General features: G+C 44.0%; 1 protein-coding gene across 1 annotated transcript in view; it reads right to left on the reverse strand.

The window, feature by feature from the left end:
- Positions 1–12,806, reverse strand: part of Zmym4 (zinc finger MYM-type containing 4) — a 134,485-nt gene extending 121,679 nt beyond the window's left edge. The window contains exon 1 of the mRNA XM_051171187.1: positions 12,563–12,806. Coding sequence (XP_051027144.1) covers positions 12,563–12,601 — 39 coding nt within the window. The 5' untranslated portion in view covers positions 12,602–12,806. The remainder of the gene's footprint in view (positions 1–12,562) is intronic.
- Positions 12,807–16,770: the final 3,964 nt, after the last annotated feature.

Genomic DNA, 16,770 nt, shown 5'->3' on the forward strand with positions numbered 1-16,770 from the left:
GCATGGTGGCCTATGGCTTTAATCCCAGCACTAGGGAGACAGAGGCAGATCGTTGTGAGTTTGAGGCCAGCCTGGTGTACAAAGTGAGTCCAGGGGGCTGGAGAAATGGCCTAGTGGTTAAGAGCACTGCCTGCTCTTCCAAAGGACCCGGGTTCAATTCCCAGCACCCACATGGCAGCTCACAACTGTCTGTAATGCCAAGATCTGACACCCTCACACCAATGCACATAAGTTAAAAATAATTAAAATTTAAAAACAAAAAACAAAGTGAGTCCAGGACAGCTAAGGCTAACACAGAGAAACCCTGTTTCAAAAAACCAAAATAAGGGCTGGAGAGATGGCTCAGAGGTTAAGAGCACTGACTGCTCTTCCAGAGGTCATGAGTTCGAGTCCCAGAAACCACCTAGTGGCTCAGAACCATCTATAATGAGATCTGATGCCCTCTTCTGGTACGCATGCAGAATGTTGTATACATAATAAATAAATCTTTAAAAAAATAAAAAATAAAAAAGCAGGGAGGGAGGGGGATAGAAACCTGGGAGCTACCTGTAAAAATATTTAATTATAAAGTGCTGTTAGCATCATGTCTCTAACAGCTTACTTGGTTGCTGCTGGAAACTTAAGATGACTACAGTCATATTTAATAAAACTGAACAACTAGAGTTTCACTGGTATTACATTGAAGATGAATATCACAGGTTTAAGGAGACAAAAACAATGGAGTGGACTAATCCTCTATAATCTGTATACCTACTCCCAAACAATGTATTTCCTGCAAATGCCTAAATGGGCATTGTTGTAGAAAGTGGACATCTGAGCAAAAACGGCCATCTTCAGATTGGCTGAGTCCTGCTTGTAAAAGTCCATCGCAATCAAGCTTAAGCCTACTAACTGTCAACATCCCTTCAGAAGAGGAGAGTCACTGAACCTTCACCTAAGATTCCAGACACTCCTCCCAGCCATTTGTACTCAGCCCTGATTGCAAAATGGCCTCGGGGTCTCCAGAGTTGCTGGAGTGTATGGGATAGAGGTAACTGAAAAGCTTCATTTATGCCTCTGGGGAGAAAGCCATCATCCTATGCTGAATAAAGACTTACCAGCATGGCTGCTTTGGGGTCCATGCTCCAGCAAGAAATTTTCCCATCTATTCTCCAAAAGTAAGTAAATAAGCCTAATACTCACTGATTCCCCAGGGAATAGTGAAATAGTACTTTTGAGGTTTTGGTTTTGGTTTTTTAATGTATGAGTGCTTTATCTGCATGTACTCTTGCAGGCCAGAAGAGAGCATCAGGTCACATTATAGATGGTTGTGAGCCACCATGTGGTTACTGAGAACTGAATTTAGGACCTCTGGAAGAGTGGTTGGCACTTTTAACCGCTGAGCACTTTTGAGTTTTAGAAACAAAAGTAAAGAAAAGGAAAATAAATCACAAAGTATTTTTAATACTATCACAAGGAAGATGGCTCAATCAGTAACATGCTTCCTTTGCAAACAACAGGACCTAAGTTGGAGCTCCTGGACCTACAAATAAAAAAAGTCAGGTTATTGTGCCATGCACCTGTAATCCAGAATAGGTGAATCTGTAGGGCTCACTGGCCACTTGGCATGCCAGCCAGCCAGCCAGCCAGAAACATGCTAATCAGCAAAGTTACAGGCAAATTAAAGATCCTGTCTCAAAAAATAAAGTGAGGGGCTGGAGAGATGGCTCAGCGGTTAAGAGCACTGACTGCTCTTCCAAAGGACCCATGTTCAATTCCCAGCACTCACATGGCAGCTCACATTGTCTATAGCTCCAGTTCCAGGAGACCGGGACCTGAAACCCTCACACAGACAAACATGCTGGCAAAACAGCAATGCATGTAAAGTAAGAAATAAATAATGAAGTGAACAGGTCCTGAGAGGCAACACTCAAGTTATTATCTCTGGTATCTCTGATATTATCATGTGTATACATGTACACCGAAAGCAACACTCACACATACACAATGCCACTGTAGAACAAACTGTACAAGACAAAAACAGACTAAGGAAATGATTTTTACTGGAAAAACAAGCATGCCTATAAAGCAGCAGCTGCTCTCAGCTAAGTCATGATTATGCTATTATATAAAATAACAAGACACAGGGCAGTGGTAGCGCACACCTTTAATCCCAGCGTTTGGGAGACAGAAGAAGGCAGATCTCTGTGAGTTCAAGGCCTGCCTGCTCTACAGAGCAAATTCCAGGGCAGCTACACAAAGAAACCCTGCCTTGAAAAAAAAAAAAAAAAAAAAAAAAAGAGGAAGCTGGAGAGATGGCTCAGAGATTAAGAGCACTGACTGCTCTTCCAGAGTTCCTGAGTTAATTCCCAGCACCCACATGGTGGTTTACAACCATCTATAATGGGATCTGATGCCCTCTTGTGGCCTGCAGGATACATGCAGGCAGAGCACTGTATACATAATAATAAATAATCTTTTTTTAAAAAGAAATAAATCTAACTAAATAAATAACAGGACTTTCACAGAGTTAGAGCAATAGCAACAAACATGAACACACACACACATGCAATTTCTTTAAAATTAGATGATTTATTTTCATGTCATGTGTGCTTTCTGGCTTCTGTAACTCTACTTACTGCTAACTTGTTCTTGCTAAATGAAGCATGTCAACAGAATATGGGTTTTGTGGATAAAAAACCAAGATTGGTAAGGCTTGTGGTTGCACAATTTGGGCAACTTGAAGGCAAGAGCTAATGCACAGGCCACAGAGGAGTGCTGCTTACTGGCTTACTCTCCTTGGTTTGCTTAGCCTTTCTTATAGAACCGAAGACTACCCAGCCCAGGGTGGTACCGAATGTTATGGGCTAGGCCCTTCCACAATGATCACTAATTAAGAAAACGCCCAACAGGCTTGCCTACAGCCTTATGGAGTTATTTTCTCAATTGACGCTCCCTCCTCTCTGATGAATGACTCTTAGCTTGTGCAAAGTTGGCATAAAACTAACAAGCATCCGTACAGATAATAAAAGCAAATCTTAAAAAATAAGTAAACTGGCCAGGTATGCATGCCTATAATCACAGCACTTGGGAGGCACAAGTAGGCAGATCTCTGTGAGTTCAAGGCCAGCCTGGTCTACAAAGCAAACTCAGGACAAGCCAAGACTACATAGAGAAACCCTGTCTCGGAAAAAACAAAACAAAACAAAAAATTGAAAGAAACAAGCAAGCAAGCAAATCCAAATCAGAGTAAGATCCACATCATACTCACTAGTGTGATATTGCCAAACAAGAAACAGAAAATAAGAGGTCCCCATGAGGACATAGGAAGACCTCAATCTCCATGCACTCCTTATGTATACAAAACAGCACAGCAAGTAGATACAATAGGCTGGGCACAGTGTCTCAAGCCTGTAATCTCAAGCACTCAGGAGGCACTGGAGGCCAGCATGGTGTACAAAGGGATTCCAGGACAGCCAAGGCTACACAGAGTAACGCCATCTCGAAAACAAACAAGCAAACAAAAGTAGGTACGATATAGTCCCTGTGGTGCCTCAAAACGATAAACATAGAATCCCATGTAACTTAGCAAATTCACGGCAAAAATGTACCAAAAAATGAAAGGTAGGGACTCAAATACTTTATAACAATTTTTACAACATATATACACACATATATAATAAACACACATATACATGTAGACATATTGTGTGTATACACACATGCATGTTTTAGAAATACACACACACCAACACAAACACACACACATACACACACACACACTTTTCTGAAACAAAGTCTCTTTAAATAGCCCTAGCTGTCCTGAAACTCACTATGTAGACCAGAATAGACCAGATTAGCCTCAACCTCACAAAGGTCCACCTGCCTCTGCCTCCAAAGTTCTGAGAATAAAAGCATGCATCACCATGCCCAGCTGCTATTATGTATATTTTAATACATAAAAGGAAAGATAATTCCTTGGGTAATTTGTTTAATGGTAGTATTTGACTGTAAGTATGATGTATGAATGTACAATGTACAATCTTCATCACTGAAAGAAGTAAACTATAATTTTTAAGCCTTTGTTTGTTTCTTGTTTTCTGTTTTTCAAGTCAGGGTTTCTCTGTGTAACTTTGGCTATCCTGGACTTGCTTTGTAGACCAGGATGGCCTTGAACTAACCTCGACCCATCTGCCTCTGCCTCCCTGAGTGCCAGGATTAAAGGCCTGCACCACCACACCCAGCTTTAATAAGACATTTAATATAATTCAACTCGACAATGCTAAATGGTGCCACCTTAACAACTATTTTTTTTTTTGTTTGCTTTTGTTTTTGTTTTTTGAGACAGGGTTTCTCTGTGTAGCCTTGGCTGTCCTGGACTCACTTTGTAGACCAGGCTGGCCTCAAACTCACAACGATCCGCCTGCCTCTGCCTCCCAAGTGCTGGGATTAAAGGCGTGCGCCACCACACCCGGCTTCACCTTAACAACTATTATTATCTCCACCAGAAATTGACAATATAGAGGCTGGAGAGTTGGCTCAGCAGTTGATAGCACTGGCTGCTCTTCCAGAGGACCAAGGTTCAGTCCCCAGCATCAACATGGTGGGTGGTTTACAACTACATATAACCCCAGTTTCAGGGACCATGCCCTCTTCTGGTCCCCACAGGCATTGCATGCATGTGCACATATGCACATACTTCACTCAATAATAAACCTTTTTAAAAAAGAAGAAGAGCATTAGCTGTTCTTTTGAAGGTCCTGAGTTCAATTCCTAGCCACCACATGGTGGCTCACAACCATCTATAATGAGATCTGGTACCCTCTTCTGAACTGCAGCACACACGCAGGCAGGATACTATATAAATAATAAATAAATCTTTAAAAAAAAATAATTTACAAAAAGTTCTTTGACGATGTTGTTAACATAAAGATCTGGAAATAAGATCATTCTAGATTAGGGTAGGCCCTAAATACAAGAAAGAGTGGCCCTAAATGAAACACAACATGAGTGATAAAAAAAGAACCCCCCCAAAAAAAATTGTATAAAAACCAGGTACAGTGGCACGCACCTGTAATCCCAGGACTCGGGAGGCAGAGGCAGGCGGGGATCACTGTGAGTTCAAGGTCAGCCTGGTCTACAAATTGAGTCCAGTACAGCCAAGACTACACAGAGGAACCCTGTCTCAGAAAAAAGAAAAAAGAAAGAAACAAAGAAAGAGACAGAGCAAGCGAGTGCAGGCTGGAGAGGTGGCTCAGAGGTTAAGAGCACTGACTGCTCTTCCAGAGGTCCTGAGTTCAATTCCCAACAACCACATGGTGACTTATAACCATCTATTATGTGATCTGATGCCCTCTTCTGGCCTGCAGGTGTACATGCAGACAGAGCACTGTATACATAATAATAAATAAATAGAAACAAAGAAAGAAAGCAGCCCGATGAAGACAGAGGCAATGTGGGAAGTATTACCACAGTGAATACGGAAGGCCTTTAGAGAACACATGCCTGGTTGACACTGTGATTTATTTTTATTTTTATTTTTAGCTTATGTGTGTAAGTATTTTGCCTCCATGTATGTATGTGTACCACATGCATGCAGTGCCTACAGAGGGCATCGGGTCCTCTGGAACTGGAGTTACAGATAATTTGGAGTTTTTAAAAAGGTGTTGGGAATTGAACCTGGGCCTTCCCAAAGAAGACCATTTAACTCTTAACCACTGAGTCATCTCTCCAGCCAATACCTTTATTTGTTCTCTCCAAAACTGTGAGCCAAAACATTGTAGTAACAGTTTTTTATGGGAAACCTAGGCTACTAAGACAGAGATTAGTATGGGAAGCACAGATTTACTCTAACAAAAATAGAAAAATGGAGCAAGGCTTAGTTAGTGTCATTCTCAAACAGAAAGAACAACTGATAAAAGTTTCAGAATAACCAGATCTATATAATGAGACCTTTATCCAACCAGAATAATAAACAAACACCTAAAAATGTAATTCTGCATCTGGATAACCAAGATGAAAGACTATTTTGAAACATGATTAGAAAAAAAAAAGTACAGACTACCCCAAATAGATGTCAAATAGATGTTGTTAAAGGCCATTTTGGTGAGAGTTCAAAGGTTAGGAGGAAAAACAAGAAAGAAGCTCCAGCTGAGTTTGGTAGTTTATATCTGTAATCCCAGTGGAAACTGAAGAGCCACTTATCAGTTTGAGGCCAGCCAATCTAGCTAGGTAGATACAGCAATCCCCTGTCTAAAACAAAAATAAATGAAAATAAATAAAATATTAAGGAAAAAAAAAAAAAAAAAAACCAAGCCAGGTGTGATGGCACACACCAGTAATCCCAGCACTTGGGAGGCAGAGGCAGGCAGAGCTCTGAGTTCCAGGCCAGCCTGGTCTATAAAAGGAGTCCAGGACAGCCAAGTCTTGAAAAAAAAATTACTTTTTAGTTCTTTTAATAAAAAATATTGGGGCCTGGTGCGATGGCACATGCCTTTAGTCCCAGCACTTGGGAGGCAGTGTGGATCACAGTGAGTTCGAGGTTAGCCTGGTCTACAAAGTGAGTCCAGGACAGCCAAGGCTACACAGAGAAACCCTGTCTCGAAAAAAATAAGTAAATAAATAAGAACAAAAAGTATTAAAACAAATGCAAAACAGAAGTCTATAATCCAATCAAAAATCATCATCTAGCTGGGTGGTGGCACATGCCTTTAATCCCAGCACTCGGGAGGCAGAGGCAGGTGGATCTCTGTGAGTTCGAGGCCAGCCTGGTCTACAAAGCGAGTCTAGGACAGCCAAGACTACACAGAGAAACCCTGTCTTAAAAAACAAAAACAAAAACAGTCATGTGTAAACTACTTAAAAAACATCTCGAAAAAACTAAAAAAGCAGTTTATACATGACCGTTTTTGTTTTTGTTTTTCAAGACAGGGTTTCTCTGTGTAGTCTTGGCTGTCCTAGACTCACTTTGTACACCAGGCTGGCCTCAAACTCACAGCAATCCGCCTGCCTCTGCTTCCTGAGTGCTGGGATTAAAGGCGTGCACCACCATGCCCGGCCTAAAAAAATTGATCTTAGAAAATAAAAGTTTTGGGGCTGGAGAGATGGCTCAGCGGTTAAGAGCACTGACTGCTCTTGCAGAGGTCCTGAGTTCAATTCCCAGCAACCACATGGTGGCTCACAACCATCTATAATGTGATCTAATGTGCACTGTATACATAATAAATAAATCTTTAAAAAAAAAGTTTTACAATTTTAAAATAATTCATAAATAATATTCCCCAAATATCCTGGATTTAAAGTGTCAGACAAAGAAAGGAGTTGCTAACCTTCACCCAGACACAAAAAGGTACAAACATGGTTCTCTGTGCAACAAACACAGACTAATGGTACTGATCCATCCACATACTCTTCTCCCCCAGTCCACAAATCAAGAGACTGGCATTCACATATAATCTGATTAAAATCAAATCAACATGGTCTAGCTGTTATCTGTTGTTCTACCAGCACACAAACAGGAAAACAAGACACCAGGAAGACCTATACAGAACTTAAGGTTGTTGACACAAGTGTCTTAAAACAATCACTCTTAAGAGAGATGGCTCAGTGGTTAAGAGCACTCAACTGCTCTTGCAGAGGTCATGCGTTCAATTCTCATAACCACAGAGTGCCTCACAACCAAATGCAACGGGATCTAATTCCCCCTTCTGACATGCATGAAGACAGAGCACTCATACACATAAAATAATTTTTTCAAAAACCACTCTTCTTCTAAACACAATCTTGTACATCACTGCAATTCCTAAATCTGATGGCTAGAGAGATGACTCAGCAGTTAAGAGCATACTGAACTGTCATAGGACTGGAGTATGGTTCCCAGCACCCATATAGGAAACTCAAACTGCTTATAACTCCAGCTGCAGAGGGATCTGACACCCTCTTCTGTATTCTGAGGGCACCTGCATTCACATGTATCACAGAGAAAGAAACATATATACATAATTTAAGATAACATATTAGGCTAACCACCTTTAATCCCAGCAGAGGCAGGAGGATCTCTGTGAGTTCCAGAACAGCCTGGTCTACAAAAGTGAGTCCAGAACTGCCAGGGCTGCACACAAAAACCGTGTCCCCCCAAAAAAATAAAATAAAAAACAAAACATTTTAAAGGCACACACTTTTAAACTCGTAACTCAGGAGGCACAGACAGGTAGCTCTCTATAAATCCAAGCCAGTTCTGTCTACATAAAAAGTTCCAGGGTAGCCAGACACATAGTGAGGCCCTATCACAGAAAAAAAAATCTAAAGACTAGAGAGAGGGCTCATTGGTTAAAGTACTTGCTGCTCTTGCAGAGGACTTGGGTTGGGTTCTGACCACCCACACAGTAGCTAACAAGCATCTCTCAGTCCAGTTCCAAGGAATCTGACAACCTAATTTGAGCTCCATGGGCACCAGGCATGTGCATGGTACACATACATACATGAAAGCAAAAGAATGAGGCACGTTTAAAAAAAAAGAATAAATCCTAGCCGAGCGTGGTAGCACACATATGTAATCCCAGCACTCAGGAAGTAGAGGCAGGGGGATCTCTGTGAGTTCCAGGCAAGCCTGGTCTACAAAAGCAAGTCCAGGACAGCCAAGGCTACACAAAGAAACCCTGCCTCAAGGAAAAAAAAAAAAAAAAGAACAAATCCTTCTTTACAAAAATCAAAGAAATCAGTAAGAAACCTTTGAACACCTATTATGTGGAAGACATAAACACTCTACAAAAAGCAGTAAAATGAGCTCTGTCCTACAAGACGGCCAGTCTGGCAGAGAGGCAGCACATCTCATCCAAAATGACCAGAAACGCCCCGCATACCCCTCCCATCAAACATCATAACTCCATTTACGATGATAAAAGTCAAAGGCAGTTAAGTACCTTCAATCCCATTTCATGCATGAAATTTCAGACTGAATAACCTTACAGCAGCATACAGGTCTATGTAGATAACTGCAACAAGGTACAAATTATTCTCAAAGAATTGTAGAACATGTCAGGCTTACAGGTAGATAGATGCCTGTAAACCCAGCACTTGCAAAGTAGAAGTAGGGGGTAAGAGTTCAAGGTAAACCATGGATACAAAGCCAACCCAAGGCCATCCTAGGCTACATATGAGACTCTTGTTTCAAAAAGAAGAAAAGAGTCAGGTATGTATGGTGGCATGCACCTTTAACTGCAGCACTCAGGAGGAGGCAGAGGCAGGCAGATCTCTTTGAGTTCAAGGCCAGACTGGTAACAAGGTAAGTCCAGGACAGCCAGGGCTGTTACACAGAGGAAACCCTATTTCAAAAAACAAAAAACAAGCCGGGCATGGTGGCGCTCGCCTTTAATCCCAGCACTCGGGAGGCAGAGGCAGGCGGATCGCTGTGAGTTCGAGGCCAGCCTGGTCTACAAAGTGAGTCCAGGATGGCCAAGGCTACACAGAGAAACCCTGTCTCAAAAAACCACCAAAAAAAATACAAAAACAAAAACAAAACAAAACACACACACCATCATCATCATCAAGAAAGGAAGGAAACTGTACTGAGCAGCTCCCACCAATCTGCCTACAATGGAATTTAACATTTTGTATGGTGGGGAAAGGCACAGAAATCAACTCTTTTGAACATTTTAACAAACTTTCAACAATAAAATGAATTATACATACAAAAGCTATTGAAAATATTATATGTGGAGTTAGAGAAATGGCTCAGCAGTTAAGAGCCAAGGCTGCACAAAGAAACCCTGTCTCAAAAAAAAAAAAGAAAGAAAGAAAAGAGAAAAAAGAAGAAAAGAAAACTGGGTGGCTCAATTAAAGTATGCATGAAGCCTTGGGTTCAATCGCCAGCACTGAAAAGAAAAAAGATGTCAGTGTGTGTGTGTGTGTGTCGTTTTCCAAGACAGGGTTTCTCTGTCTGATAGCCCTGTCTGCCCTGCACTCACTTTGTAGACCAGGCTGGCCTTGAAGTCACAGTGATTTGACTGCCTCTGCCTCCTGAGTGCTGGCACTACAGGCATGCACCAACACACCCAGCTTGTCTCAAGTACTTTCGATGTAATTTATGAAATTATCACCGAGTCCAAGTTCACCTAATTTTCTTATAAGAATTAACTCCTTCGTAGTCTCTTCCGCCTTCTTATTTCCTTCCCACCCTTCCTCCTTTCTTCCTTTTTCTCCCTCTACCTCTCAAGCTGGTCTCAAACTCCTAGAGTCCTCCTTCCTCTGCCTTCTGAATGCTGAGATTAAAGGTGTGTACCACCACAACGGTTTCACCTTCCCCCTTCTTTCTTGTTTTTTTTTTTTTTTTGGGGGGGGGGGGGGGTTCAAGATAGGGTTTCTCTGTGTAGCCTTGGCTGTCCTGGACTCCCTTTGTAGACCAGGCTGGCCTTGAACTCACAAAGATCCATCTGCCTCTCGAGTGGATTACAGGCATACCTAGCCTGCCTGCCTCCCTTCCTCCTTCCTCCACCGCTTTTTCTTTCTTTCTTTCTTTCTTTTTTGTTGTTTTTTTTGTTTTGTTTTGTTTTTTGTTTTTGTTTGGTTTGGTTTGGTTTTTCGAGACAGGGTTTCTCTGTTTAGCCTCAGCTGTCCTGGACTCACTGTGTAAACCAGGCTGGCCTCGAACTCACAGCGATTCACCTGCCTCTGCCTGCTGAGTGCCCCCTCTTTTTCTTTGAGACAGGGTTTTCTGTGTAGCACTGGCTGTCCTGGACTCACTCTGTAGGTGTCGCTTTTTAAACAGTCTCACTCTGCAGCCCTGAATGGCCTGGAATTTGCTGTGTAGATCAAGGTGGCCTCAAAAAGATCCACCTGCCTTTGCTTTCTGACTGCCGAGATTAAAATCACGACCATTTCCTGCTTTGGGGGAAAAAAACAGTTTAGGGCTGGAGAGATGGCTCAGCCGTTAAGAGCACTGGCTGCTCTTCCAGAGGTCCTGAGTCCAGTTCCCAGCACCCACGTGGTGGCTCACAGCCATCTAGAATGAGATCTGGTGCCCTATGCTACTCATATACATAAAATAAATAAATCTTGGAGGAGGAGGAGGACGACAAGGAGGAGGAGGTAGAGGAGCGGCATGGTGGCGCACTCTTTTAATCTCAGCACTCGGGAGGCAGAGGCAGGCAGATCACTGTGAGTTCGAGGCCAGCCTGGTCTACAAAGCAAGTTCAGGACAGCCAAGGCTAACACAGAAAAACCCTGTCATGAAAAAAAAAAAAGAAGAAGAAAAAAATTACATAACAGCTGGGCAGTGGTGATGCACGCCTTTAATCCCAGCACTAGGGAGGCAGAGGCAGGTGGATCGCTGTGAGTTTGAGGCCAGCCTGGCTTACAAAGCAAGTCCAGAACTACCAAGGTAACAGAGAAATCTTGTCTCAAAAAAAGAAAAGTAAAGAAAGAAATTATATAACATAGGACACAAGTCTACATGTCAGCCACAAATGGGCTGCATGGTTAACTGGGAAGCTGAACTCTTCACAAAGGACTTTTTACAGTGTCGGGCACACAGTCAGCACTCAGTCAGTATGTTAACAGTACGAATCTTTGAACAGACACTTATGCTGAATTAAAGAGTATTTTCCACTAAGATTCAATAGCAATGTTTTAACCCGCTTAGCTTAACAACTAACTCATCATTTTAAGACCATTTCCAAAAAGAAGACTCCTGATAGGAAACTAGATGCTTCGCACGCTGGTGAAGGGAAGTTTAAAAAAAAAAAAAAAAAAAAAAGGCCTTGAAAAACATTGCTCAATCGATAGTATTGTTCTCTATCTGAAGAAAATCGCTCACAATTAAATTAAAAATAAGAAAAAGTTCCAAGACAAACTTTTAAAAGGCTTTCAACAACTCCTATTGTAAGCAAGGCTTCACCTAGGCAGGCTGGCTGGGGACATCCTCCTAACGACGAAACTTGTCACTCTTCCACGTTCCTAACTGCTGGTAAAGAAGCAAGACTACAACACATTCGCAGTCATGCAAAAGGCGTCCCTCCCACATCCAGACGACAACCCCACTTCTCCTGAAGTGAAGAGTACCACGTCCACTTTGGGTCCTGATAACGGTCAAGGGGGAGGGGAAAGTAGAGGCAGGAAGATGATGAATCGGCTTCGGTGTTCCTGCAGCACCCTCCGGGTTACTCCTCAGAAGACAACCCTCCACGACTTCTTCCCGCCACCGCTACCGCCCCCCGCCCCCCACCTCGACCTGACCTCTCCCCAAAGAAACTTCCACGGACTCCCTTGCCCTCGAGGGCTGCAGGCAGAAGCAGAGTCTGACACCTTGCGTCCCCCGAGTACGCACCGCCACCCACACGCTGGGAAAAGGGAGGGGGACCCAAGCGGACCAGAGCCCCCGCCCCTCCCCCTCCCCGCCGGCCACCCAAGCTTTGTCCCACCTGCCGAGAGGGACCCCGGTGTCGCCTGCCTCGGGCCGCCCCCTTCCCCTCGGGCCGTCGACCACCGCGCCACCCACCCACGAGCCCCGGGGCTGGTCAGGGCCGGCCGCGCCCCGCCCCCAGCCCGCACGCAGTCCGGAGCCCGCCCGCGGCCTCACCTCACCTACCCTCTTTCGGGGGCCGGTCTCCACCTCCCGCTCCGCCATGTTGGGCCCCGCTCGGTACCACGGCGGCTCCCGGCGCGGCGGCCGCGGCCCCTCTCGGCCCCCGCCCACACTGCAGACACGGCGCTTGGTTCCCGGCGGTCCGGTCCCCTTGGTCCCCCGGCCGGGCCTGGCGCGGGAGTGACGAAGGGGGCGGAGGCCCCGCGCGCTGGCCGCAGGTCCTGGGGTCCCACGGGCGTGCGCGTGGGCGCGAGGGCCTGCCGGGGCGTAGGGGTGGGAGGTTGGGGGGGGGCCCCGGGACTCGGGGGGTTAACGGCCTCCAAGGGGCCCCGTGAGTAGGATTATTTTCTCTCTGAGAAATTCCTCCGCCTGTGGTTTCTTAAAGGGATCTCCAAACCAGCCCCTTGCGCGCGCCCCTGTTGCGCAGGCGCGCTGCAAGCCCCTCCTCCCTTTCCCACCAAGCCCCCGGTCCTGAGCGTGCGCGGTGAGTGGCTCAGACTAGGCCAAATCCTGCTAGTCTCTTGGCTGCCAGCAGCTGCTCCCACCACTCAACTATGGCCGCTCCCTTAAAGGGACCATGACGAAGGGAATGATGGCAGATTGAAAGAGCTTAGTGAAAGGACTGTCTGGAGGGCTTGGTGAAGTGTCAGTGAGGGGTTCACATCACCACACCTAACACCTGTCTACAGAGGTGTTGCTGAAAGGAGGAAATGTCGCTGAGCTGAAGTTCCCAGGGACCCTTTGAACGTGAAGAATCCCAACCCAGAAGAGAACAAGACTATTATCTCAAGGAAAAACCAACAGCTTGTCAAGAAGTAAAGGCCGTAGACTATCAGGGACCAAATTCCAACCTTAAAAAGTCATATCCACTGGTGGTTTTGAAGACAACCAACAACTGAAGATAATTTCTTCAATGGTTATTTGTCATTAGAATAACAAAATGAAGAAGAATTTTAAAAAACCATCTACGCCATTACTTTCAAAGTTAACGTCTCAGCATGGCCATCTGAAGTAAGTTAATTTACCTCAAGATACTGAGCGGCTGGTGAGGAACCAGAACCCAGACCGAAATTGCATTCCTCCAGGATTTTGAACGCATAGAACTGTCTTCAGGACATAAAAGTGCCTTGATATTTCAAGAATGTGGCTCCTCTCCTGGGAAGACGTGAGATGGTAACCTGCAACGGCAGTGTGCCATCTTTTGCCTCCAGTGAAGGAACTTGAGGGTTGGACTTAAAGGATAAGACTCCAACTGTCAAAGCAGAAAAATCTAAGAAGATTGGGCTCTGTCTTCCCTGAAACGCTTTGAAGAAAGCTGAGGAGATGGGAGCTTGATTCATTCCTCTGGCTGGTCTAGTCTCAAAATCCCCAGATGGTTTAGGGGCAACAGAGAGAAATATAAATAAGGAATGCAAGGAAATCATTTGGGTTGGTTGCGGTTGGGTTGGGTTGGGCTGTCCCGGAACTTGCGATGCCCCTGCCTTGACCATCCAAGAACTAATTTTAAGGGAAAATTTAAGTCTCTGAAAAGTTGTCATTCTTCATGACAATGCGTATTCAAAGGGGTCCTAGAAGCTCCTACGCTCTCAAGAGGAGAATCACTCTACAACTATAATTCTCCGTGTCAGTCAGTAGTTTTTTGAACCCAAGAAATTTCACTGAACGCTGAAACAGCCAAAAGTTTCCGTGTTGGTCCTTGCTTGAATCTGTTATCTTTAGTTTCACTCATACGTAGAACAAAAAGAAATATTTTTTTTCTGCCAAAGAATTTTCTTTTACTATCCCAGACTTTTTAGTTAAATGTCCAAGACAAAAGACAATAGAGAAGTTAAGAAACAACATTTTCTGAGCTGGGCGTGGTGGCATACTCCTTTAATCCTAGCACTCGTGAGGCAGAGGCAGCAGATCTCTGTAAATTCAAGGCCAGCCTGGTCTACAGAGAGTTCCAGGACAGCCTGGTCTACACAGAGAAGCCCTGTCTCGAAATACAAAGAAGTAGAACTTCTAATTTTCAGCTGCAAGTGGAGAACCCAGCTTCAGCCTTGCCCTCTCTCTTCCTCTACCTACTCTCATGCCCCTCCTATCATTAGAAAAATGGTGAGCTTTTTTTTTTTAATGGTTTCAGCACATTGATTTAGATCAATTACACTATGTTTTTCTTCTTCTGCAGTGCTAGGGACTTCCCACCAATGAGACACACCCCCCCCAGGCCCATTTCCATATTTTAAGATGAAATCAAAGCCCAGATAAGATGTGAATGGCACAAGATCACACAAGGGATATGTAACAGCATCAAGACAGATAAGCATCTTGACTCTCAACCTAAGGCTTTCCACAATAGCAGGAAGTTTCTAGAGGTCTAATAGGTTGGGTCTGTCTGCTTCTGTTTCCTTAGTGCTGGAACTAAAGGCCTATGCCACGACTGCTCAGCTAAAGTGTATTTATCTAAGAGAGAGAGAAAGAAAGAGAAAGTGTGTGTGTGTGTGTGTGATGCTGGAGGTTTGAGGGGGTGAGTGCAGGCACATGTGTGGTGATGAGAGAACATCTTTTGGAAACTGGCTCTTTCTTCCCACTGGTATCCAACTATCCAACGTCGTCAAGTTTCTACATCAAGCGCCATCTCTCAAGCCCAATATTTTCTTTTATTATTTATTCATTTTATCTTTTCTAATTTTAAAATTATGTTCCAGCATTTAAAATGTGATAATTCACCTACAAAACCACTTTCCTGACTTTTTTTTATAAGATTTGTTTATATAAAAGAAAAAAAAAAAAAAAGAAGATTTGCCAGCCTGGTCTACAGAGTGAGTTCCAGGAAAGCCAAGCCTACAGAGAAAAACCCTGTCTCTAAAAACATTTATTTATTTATTTATTGTTCATTTATTATGTATATAATGTTCTACCTGCATATGTGTCTGCAGGCCAGAAGAGGGCACCAGATCTCACTATAGATGGTTGTGAGCCACCATTTAGTTGCTGGGAATTGAACTCAGGACCTTTGGAAGAACATATGGTACTCTTAACCACTGAGCCATCTCTCCAGCCCCCACTTTTCTGACTTCTAAAATAAAGAAATCTAGAATATAATAGGAGTGATATTTTGAAAATATCAAGCTGATTTAGTTTTCAACACCTTAAGGCGTTGAAACTTCTCCAACCAGAAAAGATTAGAATGGACTTTTTTTTTTTGTTGTTTTTCAAGACAAGGTTTCTGTGTGTAGCCTTGGCTGTCGTGGACTCACTTTGTAGGCCAAGCTGGCCTAGAATTCACAGCGATCCGCCTGCCTCTGCCTCCGCCTCCTGAGTGCTGGGATTAAAGTGGTACACCACCATGCCCAGCTAGAATAGGTTTAATGAAGTGAAAAAAACAACTTGCTGGATTGCCTTTGTTGCGTTTGATCTATTTACTTGTGCAGATAGTAAGAACCATACCCAGGGCTCTCTCACACTCTAGAGAACACACTCCTAAGAACAGCTAAACCATGAGGCTATGACACAGAGCCTGGCATTTCATAACTCATTTATTTTTATGTTATGCACATTGGCGTTCTGCCCATGTGAGGGTGTTGGATTCCCCCGGAAGTGGAATTGCAGACAGATGTGAGCCACCACGTGGGTGCTGATAATTGAACCCAGGTCCTTTGGAAAACCAGCCAGTCCTCTTAAGCACTGAGCCATCTCCCCAGTCCCAAACCTGGCGTTTAATAACAGGTAAAAAAAGAAGAAAAATGAGCCGGGCGTGGTGGCGCACACCTTTAATCCCAGCACTCGGGAGGCAGAGGCAGGTGGATTGCTGTGAGTTCGAGGCCAGCCTGGTCTACAAAGTGAGTCCAGGATGGCCAAGGCTACACAGAGAAACCCTGTCTCGAAAAACCAAAAAAAGAAAAGAGAGAAGGCCTGCATCCAGCTCAGAGATTCACTCAAGCCAGGTCCACCCAGGTTTTATAGACAAGAATTATATAGACATCATTACTGAAAGAACCCTGCAAATAATTGCTGAATGAATGGGAGTCTGGGAGAAAGGCAGGACTGACTTAACCTGCTTTGTCAACCTTAATAACTATGTGACTGGTGTAAACTATTACTTGAAGGTAGAGTAGATTTGAGGGACTGGGAGGAAAAAGAAGAATGTCCTGGGCATGTTGAGTTAGAGATGTGTCTAACGCATCCCAATAAAAGTGTCAAACAGGCAGCTGGACCCTGGACCCTGA

Source organism: Acomys russatus, chromosome 29 (genome assembly GCF_903995435.1).
Source record: "Acomys russatus chromosome 29, mAcoRus1.1, whole genome shotgun sequence".
Classification (NCBI taxonomy): domain Eukaryota; kingdom Metazoa; phylum Chordata; class Mammalia; order Rodentia; family Muridae; genus Acomys; species Acomys russatus.